The 18,620-nt window shown below is 37.5% G+C and overlaps 1 protein-coding gene across 1 annotated transcript in view; it reads right to left on the reverse strand.

Annotated features, from left to right (window-relative positions):
* Positions 1 to 18,620, reverse strand: part of FAM117B (family with sequence similarity 117, member B) — a 139,416-nt gene that overhangs the window by 31,396 nt on the left and 89,400 nt on the right. The window contains exons 3-4 of the mRNA XM_011949923.1: positions 6,716 to 6,808; positions 5,403 to 5,516 (exon numbers count right to left, since the gene is read on the reverse strand). Coding sequence (XP_011805313.1) covers positions 5,403 to 5,516; positions 6,716 to 6,808 — 207 coding nt within the window. The remainder of the gene's footprint in view (positions 1 to 5,402; positions 5,517 to 6,715; positions 6,809 to 18,620) is intronic.

The raw sequence follows: 18,620 nt of genomic DNA on the forward strand, positions 1-18,620 counted from the left end.
ATGCCTGTAATCCCAGCTACTCAGGAGGCTGAGGCAGGAGAATCACTTGAACCTGGTAGCCAGAGGTTGCAATGAGCCAAGATCGTGCCATTGCACCCCAGCCTGGGCAAAAAGAGTGAAACTATGTCTCAAAAAAAAAAAAAAAAATTGGCCAGTGCAATGGCTCACGCCTGTAATCCCAGCACTTTGGGAGACTGAGGGGTAGGATCGTGAGGTCAGGAGTACGAGACCAGCCTGGCCAACACAGTAAAACCCCATCTTTATTAAAAATTCAAAAAATTAGCCAGGCACCGTGGTGGTGGGTGCCTGTAATCCCAGCTACTCAGGAGGCTAAGGCAGGAGAATCGCTTGACCCCAGGGGGCAGAGGTTACAGTGAGCTGAGATCATGCCATTGCACTCCAGTAAAGGTGACAGTGCGAGACTCCATCTAAAAACAAATTAATTAATTAAAAATAAATAAAAGTTTATATGTATATATGGAAGTTCTAGTTTCTCCACATCCTTCCCTAACACTTACCTGTCTTTTAAATTACAGCATTCTAATGCATATGAAGTGGTATTTCACTGGAGTTTTGAATTGCATTTCCCTATTGACAAATTCTACTGAGCATCTTTTTCACGTGCTTATTGGCTATTTGTACATCTTCCTTGGAGAACTCTCTGTTCAGATCCTGTGCCCATTTTTAAATGTTTTTGTTAAATTATTGAGTTGCAAGAGTTCTTTACGTAGTTTAGATACAAATGCCTTATCAGATATATGATTTGTGGGTTATCCTATTCTGTGGGTTATCTTTTCACATTCTTGATGATGTCCTTAGAATCACAAATTTTTAATTTTGATTAAGTACAATTTATCTACTTCTTCTTTTCTTGCTTGTGCTTTTGGTGTCATTTCTAAGAAGCCATTGCCCAGTGCAATGTCACAAACGTTATGACTATATATTCTTCCAAGAGCTTTTAGGTTTAGCTCTTACACTTAGGGTCCTTGATGCATTTTGAGTTACTTTTATATACGGTGTTGAGGTAGGTAGATAAACTTTTAAAATCCTATTTCATTTTTTATTTTTTCATTGTTTGTTTGTTTATTTATTTATTTAGAGAATGAGTCTCACTCTACCGCCCCTGGCTGGAGTGCAGTGGTGCGATCTCAGCTCACTACAACCTCCACCTCCCAGGTTCAAGCTATTCTCATGCCTCAGCCTCCTGATAGCTTGGGTTATAGGCACGCAGCACCATGCCTGGCTTATTTTTGTGTTTTTAGTAGAGAGGGGGTTTTGCTATGTTGCCCAGGCTGGTCTCAAATTCCTCGGCTCAAGCAATCCACCCGCTTCAGCCTCCCAAAATGCTGAGATTACAGACGTGAGCCACCACGGCTGGCCTTAAATCATATTTTAAAAGTAAAAATTGGTATCATCCTTAACTTTCATCTCTATTTTTCTCAAATCTCATCAACCATCAGCTAGCACAGAGTTTAAAAACCTCAGACTCTGAGGTTAGAATGCCTAGGTTAGAATTCTGGCTGTCTCGTGTGACCTTAAACAATATACCTGACCTCTCTGGGCCTTGATGTTCTTGTCTATAAAATGGAGAGACTAACAAACCCCACCTTAAAGATGAGGATTAAATGCCAATAATATATCCAAATGCTTACCGTAGTAAGCACTTTTAATGGAATTCAACTATTAATTCTCACCTTCTAAATATCACTCAAGTTTGTCTGTTCTCAGCAGTTTGAAAGTTTCTACCCTACTGGAGGCCATCACTTCTTACTTGGATCACTAAATCCTATTCTTAAACTATTTCCCTACTTCTAATCTTGTCCCTTCCCAAATCATTCTATATCAGACCCCATAATGACCATTATAAAATGGTCACATATCCATATCCTGCATTTAAAAAAATAGCTCCCTGGTGTCCCTAGGTTGAAGTCTAAATGTCTTAACAAGTGAACATGGAGACTTTCAGGTTTGGCTGCCATTTACCTCTCCAGCCTAATCTCTTACCACTACTTCTACCTGGGGACATGACTTTTTCCACCTCATACTTATCTTTCAGGAATCAGCTAGACACCACTTTCTCTGAGAAGTCTTTCTAGATGACTCCATCCTGTTCCAAATAAACACATCTTCTGTTACACTCTGAATTCTCCCTATCAACACATTCATTATACAGTGTTATAATTAACTGTTTACTCCTATCTCTTTAATATGAGAACTGGTGAGGACAGACAATATTTCTTTATCACCACATCCCCTAATGAGTAATACAGTCACAGGCCAAAATGATTAATAAATATTTTATAGGCTGATGAGTGGCCTCAAAAGTATGCATGTATCATGTGGCACTTTTCTCCACTAGATAGAGAATCCACCAAAACAATAACTTAATAGAAATTATTTTCATGTTTACAGCCTAAGAGTTTCTTTTTAAAATTTTTTTTTGAGATGGAGTCTCACTCTGTCACCCAGACGGGAGTGCAGTGGCACAATCTCAGTTCACTGCAACCTCTGCCTCCTGGGTTCAAGTCAGTCTCTTGCCTCAGCCTCCCAAGTAGCTGGGGTTACAGGCACCTGCCAGCCTGGCTAATTTTTGTATTTTTAGTAGAGATGTGGTGTCGCCATGTTGGCTAGGCTAGTCTCGAACTCCTGACCTCAGGTGATCCACCGTGCCCATCCAGCCTCAGTTTCAATTAAACATGAGTACTACTGTCATTACTATCATGATGCACATGTGCATGACTTGTGGTTGGCTGTTAACACTAAATAAAACAAGAGAAATAGTTAAGACGCTTGATGTGTCAAGTGTACAAAACTCAAACTAGATAAATTATTTTTCAAGTTTCTCTATTTTCTTGCCCTTACCTTCTCTGCAAGGAATTGTTTTTAAATTAAATATAAATTTCAAGTAAATTCCAATAATCTTTATTAAGTAAATTCAACTTGCATGAAGAAAAAAATGAAAATTTGAATAACCACTTTAAAACAGTTTTCATGCAAGTTTTAAAAATAATCACTTCAGAAACTTCTGAAGTCCTAAAACTAGCCACTAATTCAATAAAATTCCATCCTAATCCCTATTCTACTTGGAGTAAAAATATGGACTAGGAGTAAAAAGTGGCCTTATTTTTTAGAAACACATACCATTCATTTATGAATGAATGAGAGGAAGGGGAAGGCTGGCAAATTCATCTGTAAAATCATCTGGGTCTTCAGCCTCTTGAGAGTGAGACTGGGTTTTTAATTAATATTCCAAATTGAAAAGTTATTAGTCTTGGCACTTCCCTGGTGGTCTAGTGGCTAGGATTTGGGGCTAACAAAATTATTAGTCTTTACAAATTTTTCATTTCTTATTTTGTCAATTTAAAATTTCTATTTCTCCAGAAATAAATCTAGTCTGTACAGGTTTTTAAGTATACACTAATACTAATGTATAACCATATTTTTAATTAAAATATCTTAAATACAGAAACAAGTTACTGGAAACTATAATCAAACTATAAATTTGGCTGGGAATAGTGGCTCATGCCTGTAATTCCAACACTCTGAGAGGCTAAGGTGGAGAATCACTCGAAGCCAGGAGTTAGAGACCAGCCTGGGCAACATAGACAGAATCCATCTCTACAAAAATAAAAATAAAAAAAATAAAAATATTAGCCAGGCGTGGTGGTGCACACAGGTAGTCTCATCTACTCAGCAGGCTGAGGTGGGAGGATCGCATAAACCCAGGAAGTTGAGGCTGTAGTGAGCTGTGATCATCCCACTGCACTCCAGCCTGGGTGATAGAGCAAGACCCTGTCTCAAAAAAAAACAAAAAAATCCCTATAAATCTGTGAAATCAAATTTGACCCAAGTATTAATATTTTGGGGCAAAATCAGTTTGAAAAATTCTATACCTTTACTCATACTTTCCATTGCAAACAATCTATATATTTAACAAACATCAGACACTACCAAACTATAAAAGGAGTTGGCATGCCTTCTCTGTAAATGGCCAAACAGTAAGTGTTTTAAGGTTTTGTGAACCAGACAGTCTGTGTTTCAACTACTCAATTTCGGAAGATTGGTTCCAGGACAGGACCTCCTGCAAATGCCAAAATCCACAGATGCTCAAGTCTCTTATATAAAATGGCATGGTAACTGCATATGATTTAGGAACATCCTCCTGTATATTTTAAATAATCTCTAGATTACTTATAATACCTAATACAATGTAAATACTATGCAAATAGTTGTTATACTATATTTTTAATTTTTACTTTAAATTATATTTTAAAATATATTTATATTTATGCATATTCTATTTTTTCTCAAATATGTTTGATCCATGGTTGGTTGAATCCATAAATGCAAAACCTGAAGATATAGAGAGTCAAATGTATATTTTTATAGCATGAAAAGGAGCCATAAACAATACATAAAAAATGAGAGTGACTGTTGTCTAATAAAAACTTATTTACAGAAACACATGGTGGGACATTCTTGGCTCCAAGGCCACAGTTTGCCAACTCCAGTATTATAAAACAATCTGAGAGTCACAGAAACTAGCCTTCTAGTTTCCCTCTACCTTCCAGGCCCTGCTGCTACCTTACTGTTAACATGGAAAATTGAATCTAGCCTTCCACATTCCCAAAGCTTCAATTCTGGAACTTGAAAGATCCTGAAGGACCTGAAATGAACTTGCTTTCTCCTTGCCAAGAGATTTCATCCAATTTCAATTCAGTTAAAGGAAAGTGCTCCTTGGACGGATGAGCTATCAAGAGCAGTTCATGGGCTCTACTAAAAAATCAAAGCAGATAAAGATTTGTCTCTATCAAAAGACTTCTATGAGACAGGTTTTTTTTTTTTTATTATACTTTAAGTTCTAGGGTACATGTGCACCACATGCAGGTTTGTTACATATGTACACATGTGCCCTGTTGGTTTGCTGCACCCATTAACTTGTCATTTACATTAGCTATTTCTTCTAATGCTATCCCTCCCCCATCACCCCAGCCCACAACAGGCCCCAGTGTGTGACGTTCCCCGCCTGAGACAGTTATTATTATCCCCATCTTCACATGAGGAAACTGAGACTTAGAAAGGATAAATTATTCAGCCAGGGCCTGTTCCATACCCAATACTCAATTCTCTGTATCATTCTGCCTCCAATACATTGAACTGATAAAGACAAACATGGTAAACCAAAATAGATAAATAGCTATGTCTCCTAGAAGTCACATCTTAGGTCACTAAAAGAAAATACCATTTTGTCAACTTAATATAAAGACTGTGATTCAGTATTTAAATCGCTGTTTCAAATATATTTTTGAGCATTTTTGTCCTAAACAATTACCAATGAAATAACAAATCACCAGAAAGACAACAAATTCCTTTTCTGGATTTTGTGGTATTGGTACTCTTACCTGACACTGGTTAATAGCTGCATGGTTGCCATGAAATGGAGACTGTCTTTCTTTATCTCGATGATGCCGACTGCTGTGTTTACTTCTCTGCAACTGCTGGCGTAATTTTGCAATCTGAGAAAGCAAAAATAGCAAGTACAACAGAGTGTTTTCCACACGAAATAAAAACACATCCTTGCTTAGTAAGAACTAGTAAAACTCACCCTTAATAAGTCCTTTGAATTTGTGAAACACATCACAGTCTCATTTTTTTGTTCATAATTTTATACATATATACAACACATGGATGTATGTGTATATGTTCCAACACTGTTCTCAGCCTTCAAGCTTCCCAAGCACTACACAAATAAAGTTTTCAGCACTTAGAATAAGTACATTACAGTTTTCACGAAGAATTAAAAAAAAAAAAATCATTCTCATTGCCTTTACCATAAGTTAACTTTTATTTTTAGATTTCTTTATTGAACACCCAACTTTCAACAGCTCCAAAAATTACACAGTATTCAAAAATCAACTCAAGCCATGAAATATATTCACAGATATCATCTTTAACGAATGTAATTCCAATGAATATCTTATTTATTCTTTGACCGAATTTTTGCATTTCTACATTACGTGTGAAATGAAAATGTCACTAATTAGCAGCACAGAAAATGGTAATCATAGCACGGAGCCATAATCATCATGGTTATAGTGAATACTGCATTTCAGAAACACCACCATATATAGAAAAATAATAAATGTGGCCGGGTGCAGTGGCTCACGCCTATAATCCCAGCACTTTGGGAGGCCAAGGGAGGCAGACTGCTTGAGGTCAAGAGTTAGAGACCAGCCTGGACAATATGATGAAACCCTGTCTCTACTGAAAATACAAAAATTAGCTGGCCATGGTGGCATACACCTGCAGTACCAGTTACTTGGAAGGCTGAGGCACGAGAATTGCTTGAGCCTGGGAGGCAGAGCCTGCAGTGAGCCAAGACTGCACCAGTGCATTCCAGCCTGGGCAACAGAGCAAGACTCCATCTCACCAAAAAAAAAAAGGAATAAATGTGAATTTGTTGTATTGTTACAATGTTTAAATCTGATATTAACAGACAAGTATGAACTCTCCTAAAAAAAAGACAAAAATACAAATCTCCCTACTCAAATCTTTATTAAATCAATACAATAATTGTTTTCCTGTTATTTCACAAGCCAAAAAGAAAAAATATATCAATGGAAAATTACAAAGACTTGCTGCCCATAATATCAAGGAAATAGCCAACAGAAGGATCATATTTCCACATCCACTATCTTAGAACCATTTTTCTGACCTCCTTAAGTTGATCTGTACTGCCCCAAGATGCCGAGCGCTTATGAGATCCTTTCTTCTTTTCAGAGTATTCTTCAGCCCATGCACTCTCTGTCTGTAATGAAAAAACAGAGGAGGTATATTTTAACAAAAATCATTTCACAACAATCTTTACCATACTTTTTCTATTATAAAACATATTTCCATTACAGAAAAATTAGACATTAAAAATAATTAACACAAATTACTCAAAATTCTCCTAGCACCAGTTACTTAACTGGTATTAATTACGATGAATATTTTGGCACACTTCATTTTTATTGCTAATAAAAAATTAGTATTTTTAAATAATTATAATTATACTCCAAATAAAGCATTTATGGAACAAAGTTAACTATGTAGAGTAACTAGAGTTACTACAGTCAACTAACATATAATAGCTAATAATGTTAGTTACTATTAGCATGCATCAGGTATACTAACAATAGCTAACATTCTTGTGCTCTTATGTGCTAGGCACTGTGCTTTCATATGCTTTATCTGACTTAACACATGTAAATTGCCTAAGGTGTTACAGCTAGGAAGTGGCAAACCCAAGAAATAAACCTAAGACTCCAGAGCTCATAATATTAACTTCTGTATTATGTCTAGTCTTGCCATAAGTATCTGCAGAGAATAGCTTCAAAAATGTTAAACCTGGCTGGGCGCGGTAGCTTACGCCCGTAATCCCAGCACTTCAGGAGGCCAAGGCAGGCAGGTCACGAGGTCAGGAGTTAGAAAACAGCCTGACCAATATGGTGAAACCTCATCTCTACTAAAAATACAAAAATTAGCCAGGTGTGGTGGTGTGCACCTGTAATCCCAGCTACTCAGGAGACTGAGGCAGGAGAATCGCTTGAACTCGGGAGGTGGAGATTGCAGTGAGCCGAGATCGTGCCACTGCACTCCAGCCTGGATGACAGAGGGAGGCTCCGTCTTGAAAAAAAAAAAAAAGTTAAACCTTAAGTAGTTATACCAAACCTAGAATTTAAAGAGTATACTGGGAAAGAAAATACAAATGAGTTCCTAGCACATGAAATTATGCTCAACCTCACTGATAAGAAGGGAAACGAAAGTTAAAGCTTCAACAAGATTGAGCAATTTGCTAATATAAACTTTCCTATATTGTTAGTGGGAGTGTACAGCCTTTATGGGGGCATATTCAGCACCTGCTGTCAAAGTTATAAATGCACAAACTGACACAGCAACCCCTTATTTAACAATTTATCCTGCACAGATACCAAATGCACATCTTTATGTACAAAATGACTTGCCTATTATCCATGTAGCACTGTTATTACAAGTAAGACTGAAACAATGTAAATAAGTTAGATTTATTTAGGCCTGGCTAAATAAATTATGGTATACCTTTATAACAGAGTACTGTGCAGCTATAAAAAATGAGTAAGGAAATTCACAATATACAGACATGAAATAATCTCCATGATATACTATTAAGTGAAAAACCTCAAGGCTCAGTACCGTGTGTATAGCAACTGCCTTTATATGGGACTGTTAAAAAGAATGTATGTGTATGTAAATTACATCTGGAAGAAAATACACGGTAACAAAGAAAACTGGTACCAGTCGCTGTCTCTGGGGAAAAAGACCCTTAGTGTATACCCTGCTGTACCTTTTGAATTTTGCACTACATGAAATAATAAAAAATACCAAAAAATACTGTGCAGTTTGAATATTCTTTGCACTATTAATGTACCAATTACTAATTATAAAATGGTCTAGTTTCAAATGGGGAAGGAAAAGTTTTCAAAAATGAAGAAACTGCAATTCTAATTAGTCAATGTTCCAGGTCTGGATCTTCTCCTTATAGCTAAAAGGACTCCATTCTGACAAGGATCCTTAAATACACTGAATCAAAAGGAAGGGCTACAATTTGGTCAACTTCCCACCACTCTATGCCCTATTTCACCCTAAACTCCAGTTTCACTTTGAGGTTACCAACTGATGTCACACATCCCAGAGGTGACCCCTACTGTACTTATAATTTCTCATATTAGGGTCTACAGGCTCTTTTAAGTCCATTGTTAAAATACCTGTCACAAAGATCAACATGTAAATAGGACCATATAGCATAAGTATCAAAAGCAAAAACCAAAATCAAAATAATAAATTTAATACTATAAAATTTAAAATCTTAACAAATGAATTTTTTTTTTTTTTTAACTTTTAGGTTCAAGGGTACATGTACTGGTTTATTATATAGGTAAACTGGTAAACTCGTGTCATGGGGGTTTGTTGTACAGATTATTTTGTCACCCAGGTACTAAGCCTAGTACTCATTAGCTGCTTTCCCTGATCCTCTCCCTCCTCCCACCCTCCACCCTCTAGAAGGCCCCAAAATCTGCTCTTCCCCTCTATGTGTCCGTGTGTTCTCATCATTTAGCTCCCATTTATAAGTGAGAACACGCAGTAGTTGGTTTTCTGTTCCTGTGTTAGTTTGCTAAGGATAATGGCCTCTAGCTCCATCCATGTTCCTGCAATGGACATGATCTTGTTTACTTTTATGGCTGCATAGTAGTCCATGGTGTATATGTACCACATTTTCCTTATCCAGGCTACTGTTGATTGGCATTTAGGTTGATTCCATGTCTTTGCTATTGTGAATAAGCAGCATAGTATGCGTGGTTCAGAATCACATATGTTGGTGTTAAACAAACACATTTAAGTTTCAGATCAGTTAAATAACATTTTTTGGGCCAGGCACAGTGGCTTATGCCTGTAATCCCAGCACTTTGGGAGGCCGAGGTGGGTGTATCATGAGGTGAGGAGTTTGAGACAGCCTGGCCAATATAGTGAAACCCCGTTTCTACTAAAAATACAAAAAATTAGCCAGGTGTAGTGGCAGGCACCCGTAATCCCAGCTGCTTGGGAGGCTGAGGCAGGAGAATCGCTTGAACTCGGGAGGTGGAGGTTGCAGTGAGTCGAGATCTCGACACTGCACTCTAGCCCGGACGACAGTGCAAGGCTCTATCTCAAAAAAAAAAAAAAAAAAAAGTATCTTAAGATGCTTCTCCTATATGAATTTTTAAATTCCTCATTTATAAGAATAATGTAAGGCCAGGCACAGTGGCTCATGCTTATGCATGGTTAATCCCAGTGCTTTGAGACGCCAAGGCTTCAGGATCACTTGAGCCCAGGAATTCAAGACCAGCCTGGGGAACACAGGGAGACCTCGTCTCTAAAAAAAATGCAAAACATTAGCTGGGCATCATGGCTCACGACTGTTGTCCTAGCTACTTGAAAGGCTGAGGTGGGATGATTGCTTGAGCCTGGGAGGTTGAGGCCGCAGTGAGCTGTGCTTGCTCCACTGCACTCCAGCCTGGGTGTCAGAGCAAGACCCTGTCTCAAAAAAAAGGAATAATGTCATCTACCTACTAAAATTATAACGTAATTAAAAGAGTTAGTATGTGTAAAGGGTTTAATTTTTAAGCACAGTGCCAAGAACAAAACATTCTCATTATTATTTTCATTCCATTAGGCCAAGAAGTCGTAACTTATTTTGTTATCTCTATGGTCATAAAGACAGATGAAAGAATGCAAATAATTTTTGATGAAAAAAATGGCAATAATTTCAAGTAAAACAGAGGGTAGAAATAGAATAAGTTTTATGAAAAGAGTTTTTTGCAAATTCTAACCAAATGTAAATGATAACCCATCTCTTTCATACATTTTATATTACTGTTTATATGAAAACTTCAGGCTAAAATCATGACAAAGAGTTACTTTATAAATACAATTCCAAATTCAAAAAGTGTTTAAATTTTTATCCCTGCATTTCAAATGGTAGTTTAGTATTTAATTCAGACCTTAGTAGAGGTTCTCAAATACAGTTTGAAAAAAAGTTGGTTTATACTTCTCCCTATGTAAGAGGGGAGGAACCCTCAGAGATAAGAGGGAATCCCTCTATTTAGGAAATCTCCTTAATATATTAAGTGAAATACAAGGTTGCAGAAAAATGTATAGACTATGATACCTTGTGTGTAACCAAAAAAAATCAGTTTTTCTTGTTCATTTGTGATTGTATGCATGGTTGTGGGCTTGGGCACATGCAACCTCCAAGAAAATAACTGATTTAGACAAGGATCATCAATGGAAGCGAAAACTATTAGGTAAAAACTACTGAAGAACAGGATATTTATGTGGTGCCAAAACTCACAAATTACTTGCTAATTACAAAACCAAAAAGTTCATTTTCTTTCTAAAGTGAAGAATAATTAATTTAAAAACTTAATGTAATTAAGAAAACAAGTGCGAGAATGACCTGTTCTAAATTAAGGAAGACTTCAGAGAAACCAAGTGCAACGTATGAATGTTGAATTGGGTCCTTCTGGGTCCAAGTGTAATGTATAAATGTTGAATTGGGTCATTAAAAAAAAAAAAGACATATTGGGGAAATTTTAACATAAACTGGTTATTACATGGTATTATGGAATTGTTAATTTTTTTAGGTGACCTACTGCTATTATGGTTATATAGAAAATATTCTTAGGAGATAAATATTGAAATATTTAGGGATAAAAATATCATATCATAATATCTCCAACATACTTTCAAAAATTGCAGCAAACACACACATACATACAAGATAGGTAAAGCAAATATGACTAATGTTTAAAACTCTTGAATCACAGCTGTAGTATTCTTCTGTTTTTTTTTGTACATATAACATTTTCATAATAAAAAGGAGAAAAATCTTAGGTCATTTCCACTAATATTTTATGAACTCCCTTTAGGACAATTCCATAAAGAAATATCTCCATTACAAAGTATTAGACAACAAATCAATACAGAAGAATGATAGAGTTCCAAAGTCATCATTTTGGAACTATTATAGTAATAACTGACTTAAGTAATAATCATCAACAAATGCTAAAACCAATGAGTGTTTCTTGGAAAACAGAATATTTACAATCTCAACTATTTCTCCACAAATTACTTATTAGTTACAAAAGTTTCTGATGGATCAAACTTAACATCACTGACTTCATATGACTCTTGATCCACAGGCACAGAAAGGAACATACATCTCATACAGTATTCCTAACAAAAATGTAAATAAATTGAATCTTATCACAAAGGAATATATAAACCCAAGTTGACAACCTTCAAAAAAATACTGGTTACACTCTTAAAAAACATTAATGTCGCCGGGCGCGGTGGCTCCAGCCTGTAATCCCAGCACTTTGGGAGGCCGAGACCGGCGGATCACGAGGTCAGGAGATCCAGACCATCCTGGCTAACACGGTGAAACCCCGTCTCTACTAAAAATTGAAAAAACTAGCTGGGCGAGGTGGCGGGCGCCTGTAGTCCCAGCTACTCCGGAGGCTGAGGCAGGAGAATGGCGTAAACCCAGGAGGCGGAGCTTGCAGTGAGCTGAGATCCGGCCACTGCACTCCAGCCCGGGCGACAGAGCAAGACTCCGTCTCAAAAAACAAACAAACAAACAAACAAACAAAAAAACATTAATGTCATGAAAGACTCAAAAACTCAGGCTGAGGAACTTCCCTGGATTAAAGGATATTGAATAGAAATGACATGTAAATGCCATGTGTGCTCCCTGACTGCATCCTAGATTACAGGGGAAATTGCTATAGAGCACACAATCTGAGCAACTGAAAAATTTGGAATATAAACCATATATTAAGTAACAGTATTATATCAATCTTAAATCTCCTGAATTTGATAATTATATTGGTATTTTTAAAAGTCCTTGTTCATATACATGCTGAAACAAGTAAGAAGAGTTAGAATGTCTGCAACTTACTAATGATTAGCAAATAACATAATTGTACATACAGACAAAAATAAAGCAAAATGTGGCAAATGTTACTTGGTAAATATAGGTGAAAGGTATACTGGTACTTAATATCCTTGCAACTCTTCTGTACACTTAAGATTTTTCTCAAAATAAAAAGTTTTAAAAATCAGGAAAATTATTAAATGACAGTAATTTTAAGTATAAAAATTAATTCAAAGAAAAGCAAAGGTATATAAAAGATTCCTATAGATTTATTAAGAACAAATTAAAGATGATGAGAATAACAGTATTAATTACTAAGATAAATAAAAATAAGCATAAGGAGCAATAGACAGCTTTGCTCACTTCAGTGATAAGATGTTCAGGGCAGGAAAAAATACCTAGCAAAGACATCAGTTTTACTTAGACTCCTAAAGCAAAAGAGAATTGCTTTCTTTGTTCAACTAAGAAGCTGTGCTTTGATTGTAGGACACTTAGATATTAATAAAAAGTAAAACTGAGTTTTAATTAAATGTTTTGATTTTGTTCAGTTTTGTCTTATGTACTAGAAGACTTATATTAAAAAGTATCTAATAATGTGTCAGACACTGGATTAACGATTGGAGGTCAAGAGGAAATACAGCTCTTATTCTCAAATAGCTTCTTCTAGGAGAGAAGGAATAAATAGCCAATTATGATATATGTGATGATAGAAGTCCCCTAAGAAAGGCACCTAATCCAGAATTGGAAGGACAGGGGAGGCAGGTAGGCAGAGTTTTATGGAATGAGGAGATACTACCAGAGTACAAGTCATCCAGTCAAATGGTGGGAAAAGCATTCCAAACAAACTAGATCGCTGGGAAGCATCAACGAGTGGAGCACATAGAGCCAGGTTCATTGTTGAGACTTGGAGTACATCTTCAAAATTATTTTTAATGAGGTTAAAAAATGTATTAGTTACTCCTTGACAAATACAGATGCACAGATCCTCAATAAAATACCAGCAAACCCAACCAACAACAAAATTTTTTAAAAATTATATACCACAACAAAGTGGAATTTATCCCTACGATGCATAGAAGATTCAATAAAAAAAAAAATCAACTGATATAATAAGCCACATTAACAAAATAAAGAATAGCATTATATGATCATCATTTCAACAGATGCAGAAAAAACTCAAAAAATTCACGCCCTTTCATGGTAAAAACAAACCAGGAATAACAGAAAAGCATCTCAACATAATAAAATAAATTTCACAAAGGAGAAGCCCACAGCTAACACCATATTCAATGAAGAAAAACTGAAAGCTTTTTCTCTAGGATCAGGAACAAGGCAAGGATGCCCCACTCTTGTCACTTCTATTCAACACAGTACTAGAAGTCTTAACCAGGACAATTAGGCTAAATAAATAGCCTCCAAATTGGAAAAACAAGAATTAAAATTGTTCCATTTGGACACAACATTATGTTATTATAGAAAACCCTAAAACTCCACAAAACAAACTGTTACAACTAATAAACAAGTGGCAGGATACAAAATCAACAACAAAAAAATCAGATGTGCTTCCAAACATTAACAAATATCTAAAAAGGAAATTACGAAAAAAGGTTCTGGAATGCAGGCAGCAAGATGGCAGAATAGAAGGCTGCACTCATTGTTATCCCAAGAAGGACACCAATTTAACAACTATCTATACACCAAAAAGCACCTTCATAAGAACCAAAAATCAGATGAGCACACACAGTACCTGGTTTTAACTTCATATCACTAAAAGAGGCAGTGGGAGAGGGTAGGAAAGACAGGTTTGAATAGCCAATGCCACCATTCCCCCTCCCTCCTTCACCCCTTTGCCACTGCAGCGAACTGTGTGGTGCACACTTGGGAGATGGAGAGCACAGCGGGTGTGAGAGATTGCACTGAACTCAGTGCCGCCATCACTGCAGAAAGCAAAAGAGGCTGAACTCAGCTGACACCCACCCATAGAGGGAGTACTTACACTAGCCTTAGCCAGAGGGGAATTGCCCAACCCCATGGCCAGAACTTGAATTCCAGACAGCTTCATCACTGCAGACTAAAGTACTCTAGGGCCCCAAATAAATTTGAAAGGCAGTGTAGGACACAGAGACTGCAAATCCTAAGCAAGTCCTAATGTAACTGGGCTCAGAGCCAGTGGACTTGGGGGACACGGGACCTACTGACATATGAGCAGGGGCAGCCAATGGCGTGCTGGTGCCACCCAACCCCAGGCTACACAGTTCACAGCTCCAAAAGAGAGATATTCTTTGTCTTGCATCTTGGATACCAGCTCAACCAAACAGGATAGGACACCACTCAGAGACATGAGGCCCCCTTTCTAGGTCTCAGCTCCTGGAGGACATTTCTAGACACACCCTAGGCCAGAAGGGAACTTGCTGCCTTGAAGGAAAGAAACCAGTACCAGCAGGACCCATCAGACTAAAGAGCCTGTGGGCCCTGAGAAACCAGCAGTCATGGCCAGGCAGTGTGGACCTTGGATAAGACTCTGAGACTTGCTAGCTTCAGGTGAGACTAAGCATGTTCCCAGCTATAGTAGCTATGGGAATACTCCTGCCTGAGAAAAGCAGAGGGAAAAAAAGGAAAAATAAAGGGAACTCTGTCTTCCACCTTAGGTACCAGCTTGGCCACAGTGGCATAGCGCACCAAGCGGGCTTTTGGGGTTCTCAATTCCAGGCCTTGGCTCTAGATGGCATTTCTGGATCTGCCCTGGGCCAGAGGGGAAACCACTGCCCTGAAGGGTGAGTTCCACGCCAGGTAGCATTAACCACAAGCTGGCTGAAGAGCCTTTGGGCCTTAAGGGAACACTGGCAGCAGTGGCCTGGCAGTACTACCTGTGGGTATGTGGCAGTGGTGGCTACAAGGTGAGGCTCCTCTGCCTATGGATAGGGGAGGAAAGAGTGGCAAGGACTGCATCTTGTGGTCTGAGTGCCAGCTCGCCAGAAAGACTTCTAAGATATTTGACTCTAGTCCCTGACTCCCTACAACATCTCTGGACCTGCCCAGGACCTAGGGAAACTTACCGCCAGGAAGGAAAGAACACAAACCTAGCTGATTTCGCCACCTACTTACTGCAGAGCCCCAGGGCCCTGAGTAACCATAAACACTAGCCAGACAGTGGTTACAGCAGGCCTTGGGTGAAAAGCTGTGCTGGCTTCAGGTCTGACCCAGTGAAATCACATTGGTAGTAGTCACAGGGGTGCTTGTGTCATCCCTCCCCCAGCTCCAGGAGGCTCAGAACAGAGAAGGACACTCTGTTTGTGAGTATCTTGAGAAATAAACGGAACACAACAAGGGTCTCTGCCTTGTAATCCAGATAAGTATTCTGGATCTTAACCAACATCGTCAAGGCAGTGTATCTACAACTCTGCAAGAATATTACAACATTACTGAGCTTGGGGTGCACCCTAACAAAGACACAGCTTAGATTACAACACCTATGTTTTGGTTTTTTTAAGACAGAATCTCACTCTGTCACCCAGGCCAGAGTAGTGGCACCATCTCAGCTCACTGTAGCCTCAACTTCCTGGGCTTGAGTGATCCACCTCAGCCTCCCAAGTAGCTGAGACTGTAGGCATATGCCACCACACCCGGGGTTTTTTTTTGTTTTTTTTTGTTTTTTTTGTAGAGATGGGGTTTTGCCATGTTACCCAGGCTGGTCTCAAACTCCTGAGCTGAAGCAATCTGCCCTTCTCAAACTTCCAAAGTGCTGGAGAGTTACAGGTGTCAGCCACTGCACCCAGCCAACACCCAGGCTTTGCAAATATCTGAAAATCTTTCCCAAGGACAGGTACAAGCAAGCCTGCACTACAAAGACCTACAATAAATACCTAACTCTTCAATGCCCAGACACAGATTAACATCCATTAGCATTAAGACCATTCACAAAAGCATGACCTCACCAAACGAACCAGAGACCAATGCTAGAGAAGCAGATATGTGACCTTTAAGATCGAAAATTCAAAATAGCTGTTTTGAGGAAGCTCAAAGAAATTCCAGGTAACACAGGGAATTCAGAATTCTATCAGACAAATTTAACAAAGAGATTGAAATAATTAAAAAGAAGCAGAAATTCTGGAGTTGAAAAATGCAACTGACATACTTAAGAATACATTAGAGTCTTTTAGTAGTAGAACTGATCAAGCAGAGGAAAAAAATAGTAAGCATGAAGGCAGTTTATTTGAAAACACAGAGTCAAAAGAGACAAAAGAAAAAAAAAAGAAAACAATAAAGTATGCCTACAGGATCTAGAAAATAGCCTCAGAAGGGCAAATTGAAGAGTTATTGGCCTTAAAGGGGAGGTAAAGAAAGAGATAGGGGCAGAAGGTTTATTCAAATGGATAATAACAGAGAACTTCCAAATCTAGAGAAAGATATCAATATCCAAGTAGAAGAAGGTTATACATTACCAAACAGACTTAACCCAAAGAAGACGACCTCAACACAACTCCCAAAAAGTCAAGGATAAAGAAAGAATCCTAAAAGCTACAAGAGAAAAGAGACAAATAACATGTAACGGAACTCTAGCACATCTGGCAACAAACTTTTCAGTGGAAACCTTACAGGCCAGGAGAGAGTGGCATGACATATTGAAAGTGCTGAAAGTAAAAAGCTTTTACCCTAGAATAATACTGGCAAAAATATTCTTCAAACATGAAGGAGAAATAAAGACTTTCCCAGACAAACAAATCCCCCAAGTCTAGGGGATTTCATCAATGCCAGACTTGGCCCACAAGAAATACTAAAGAGTACTTCAATCAGAAAGAAACAGACATTAATGAGCAATAAGAAATCACATAAAAGTGCAAAAGTCACTGGTAAGAACCCAGAAAAACACAGACTATTATAACACCATAACTGTGGTGTGTAAATCATTCTTACGTAGAAAGACTAAACAATGAACCAATCAGAAATAATAACTAAAAGAATTCTTTAAGACACAGACGGTAAAATACATAGAAACAAAAAGTTTAAAAGCAGGGAAAGGAAGTTAAGGTGTAGAGTTTTTATTAGTTTTCCTTTTGCTTGTTTGCAACAGTGTTAAGTTGTTATCAGCTTAAAATAATGGGTTATAAGAGAATTTGGAAGCCTTGTGGTAATCTCAAATCAAAAAACATACAACAGATACACTAAAAATAAAAAGCAAGAAAATAAATCATACCACCAGAGAAAATCACCTTCATTAAAAGGAAGATACGAAGGAAGGAAAGAAGGAAGACCACAAAACAACCAGAAAACAAGTAACAAAATGGCAGGAGTAAGTCTTTACTCTTCAATAATAACACTGAATGAAAATGGACTAAACTCTCCAAACAAAACACACAGCGGCTAAATGAATAAACAACAGACCCAATGATCTGTTGCCTACAAGAAATACATTTCATCTATGAAGAGACATATAGGTTGAAAAAAAAAAGGGATGGAAAAAGATGTCCTATGCAAATGTAAACCAAAAAAGAGCAGAAGTAGTTTCAAGACAAAAACTGTAAGAAGAGACAAAGAAGGTCACTACATGGATGTTATATCCTCAATTCAACAAGAGGATATAACAACTGTAAATATATATGCACCCAACACTGGAGCACACAAATATATAAAGCAAATATTATTAGATCTAAATAGAGATAGACCCCAATACAATAACAGCTGGAGACTTCACCACCCCACTTTCCATATTGAACAGATCATCTATACATAAAATCAACAACAACAAAAAAGACTCAATCTATACTATAAACCAAATGCACCTAATAGATATTTACAGAATATTTCAACCAACAGCTGTAGAATACACACATTCTTTTCCTCAGCACATGGATCATTCTCAAGGATAGACCATCTGTTAGGTCCCAAAAAAAAAGTCTTAACACATTCTGAAAAATCTGAAATAATATCAAGCATCTTCACTGACCACAATGGAATAAAATTAGATATCAGTAATGAGGAATTTTGGAAACTATAAAAAAAAAACATGAAAATTGAACAATATGCTCTTGAATAACCAATGGGTCAATGAAGAAATTAAGGAAATTTAAAAATTTCTTACAACAAATGATAATGGAGGGCCAGGCGTGGTGGCTCAAGCCTGTAATCC

This window comes from Colobus angolensis, unplaced genomic scaffold (genome assembly GCF_000951035.1).
Source record: "Colobus angolensis palliatus isolate OR3802 unplaced genomic scaffold, Cang.pa_1.0 Scaffold30, whole genome shotgun sequence".
NCBI classification, from domain to species: Eukaryota; Metazoa; Chordata; class Mammalia; order Primates; family Cercopithecidae; genus Colobus; species Colobus angolensis.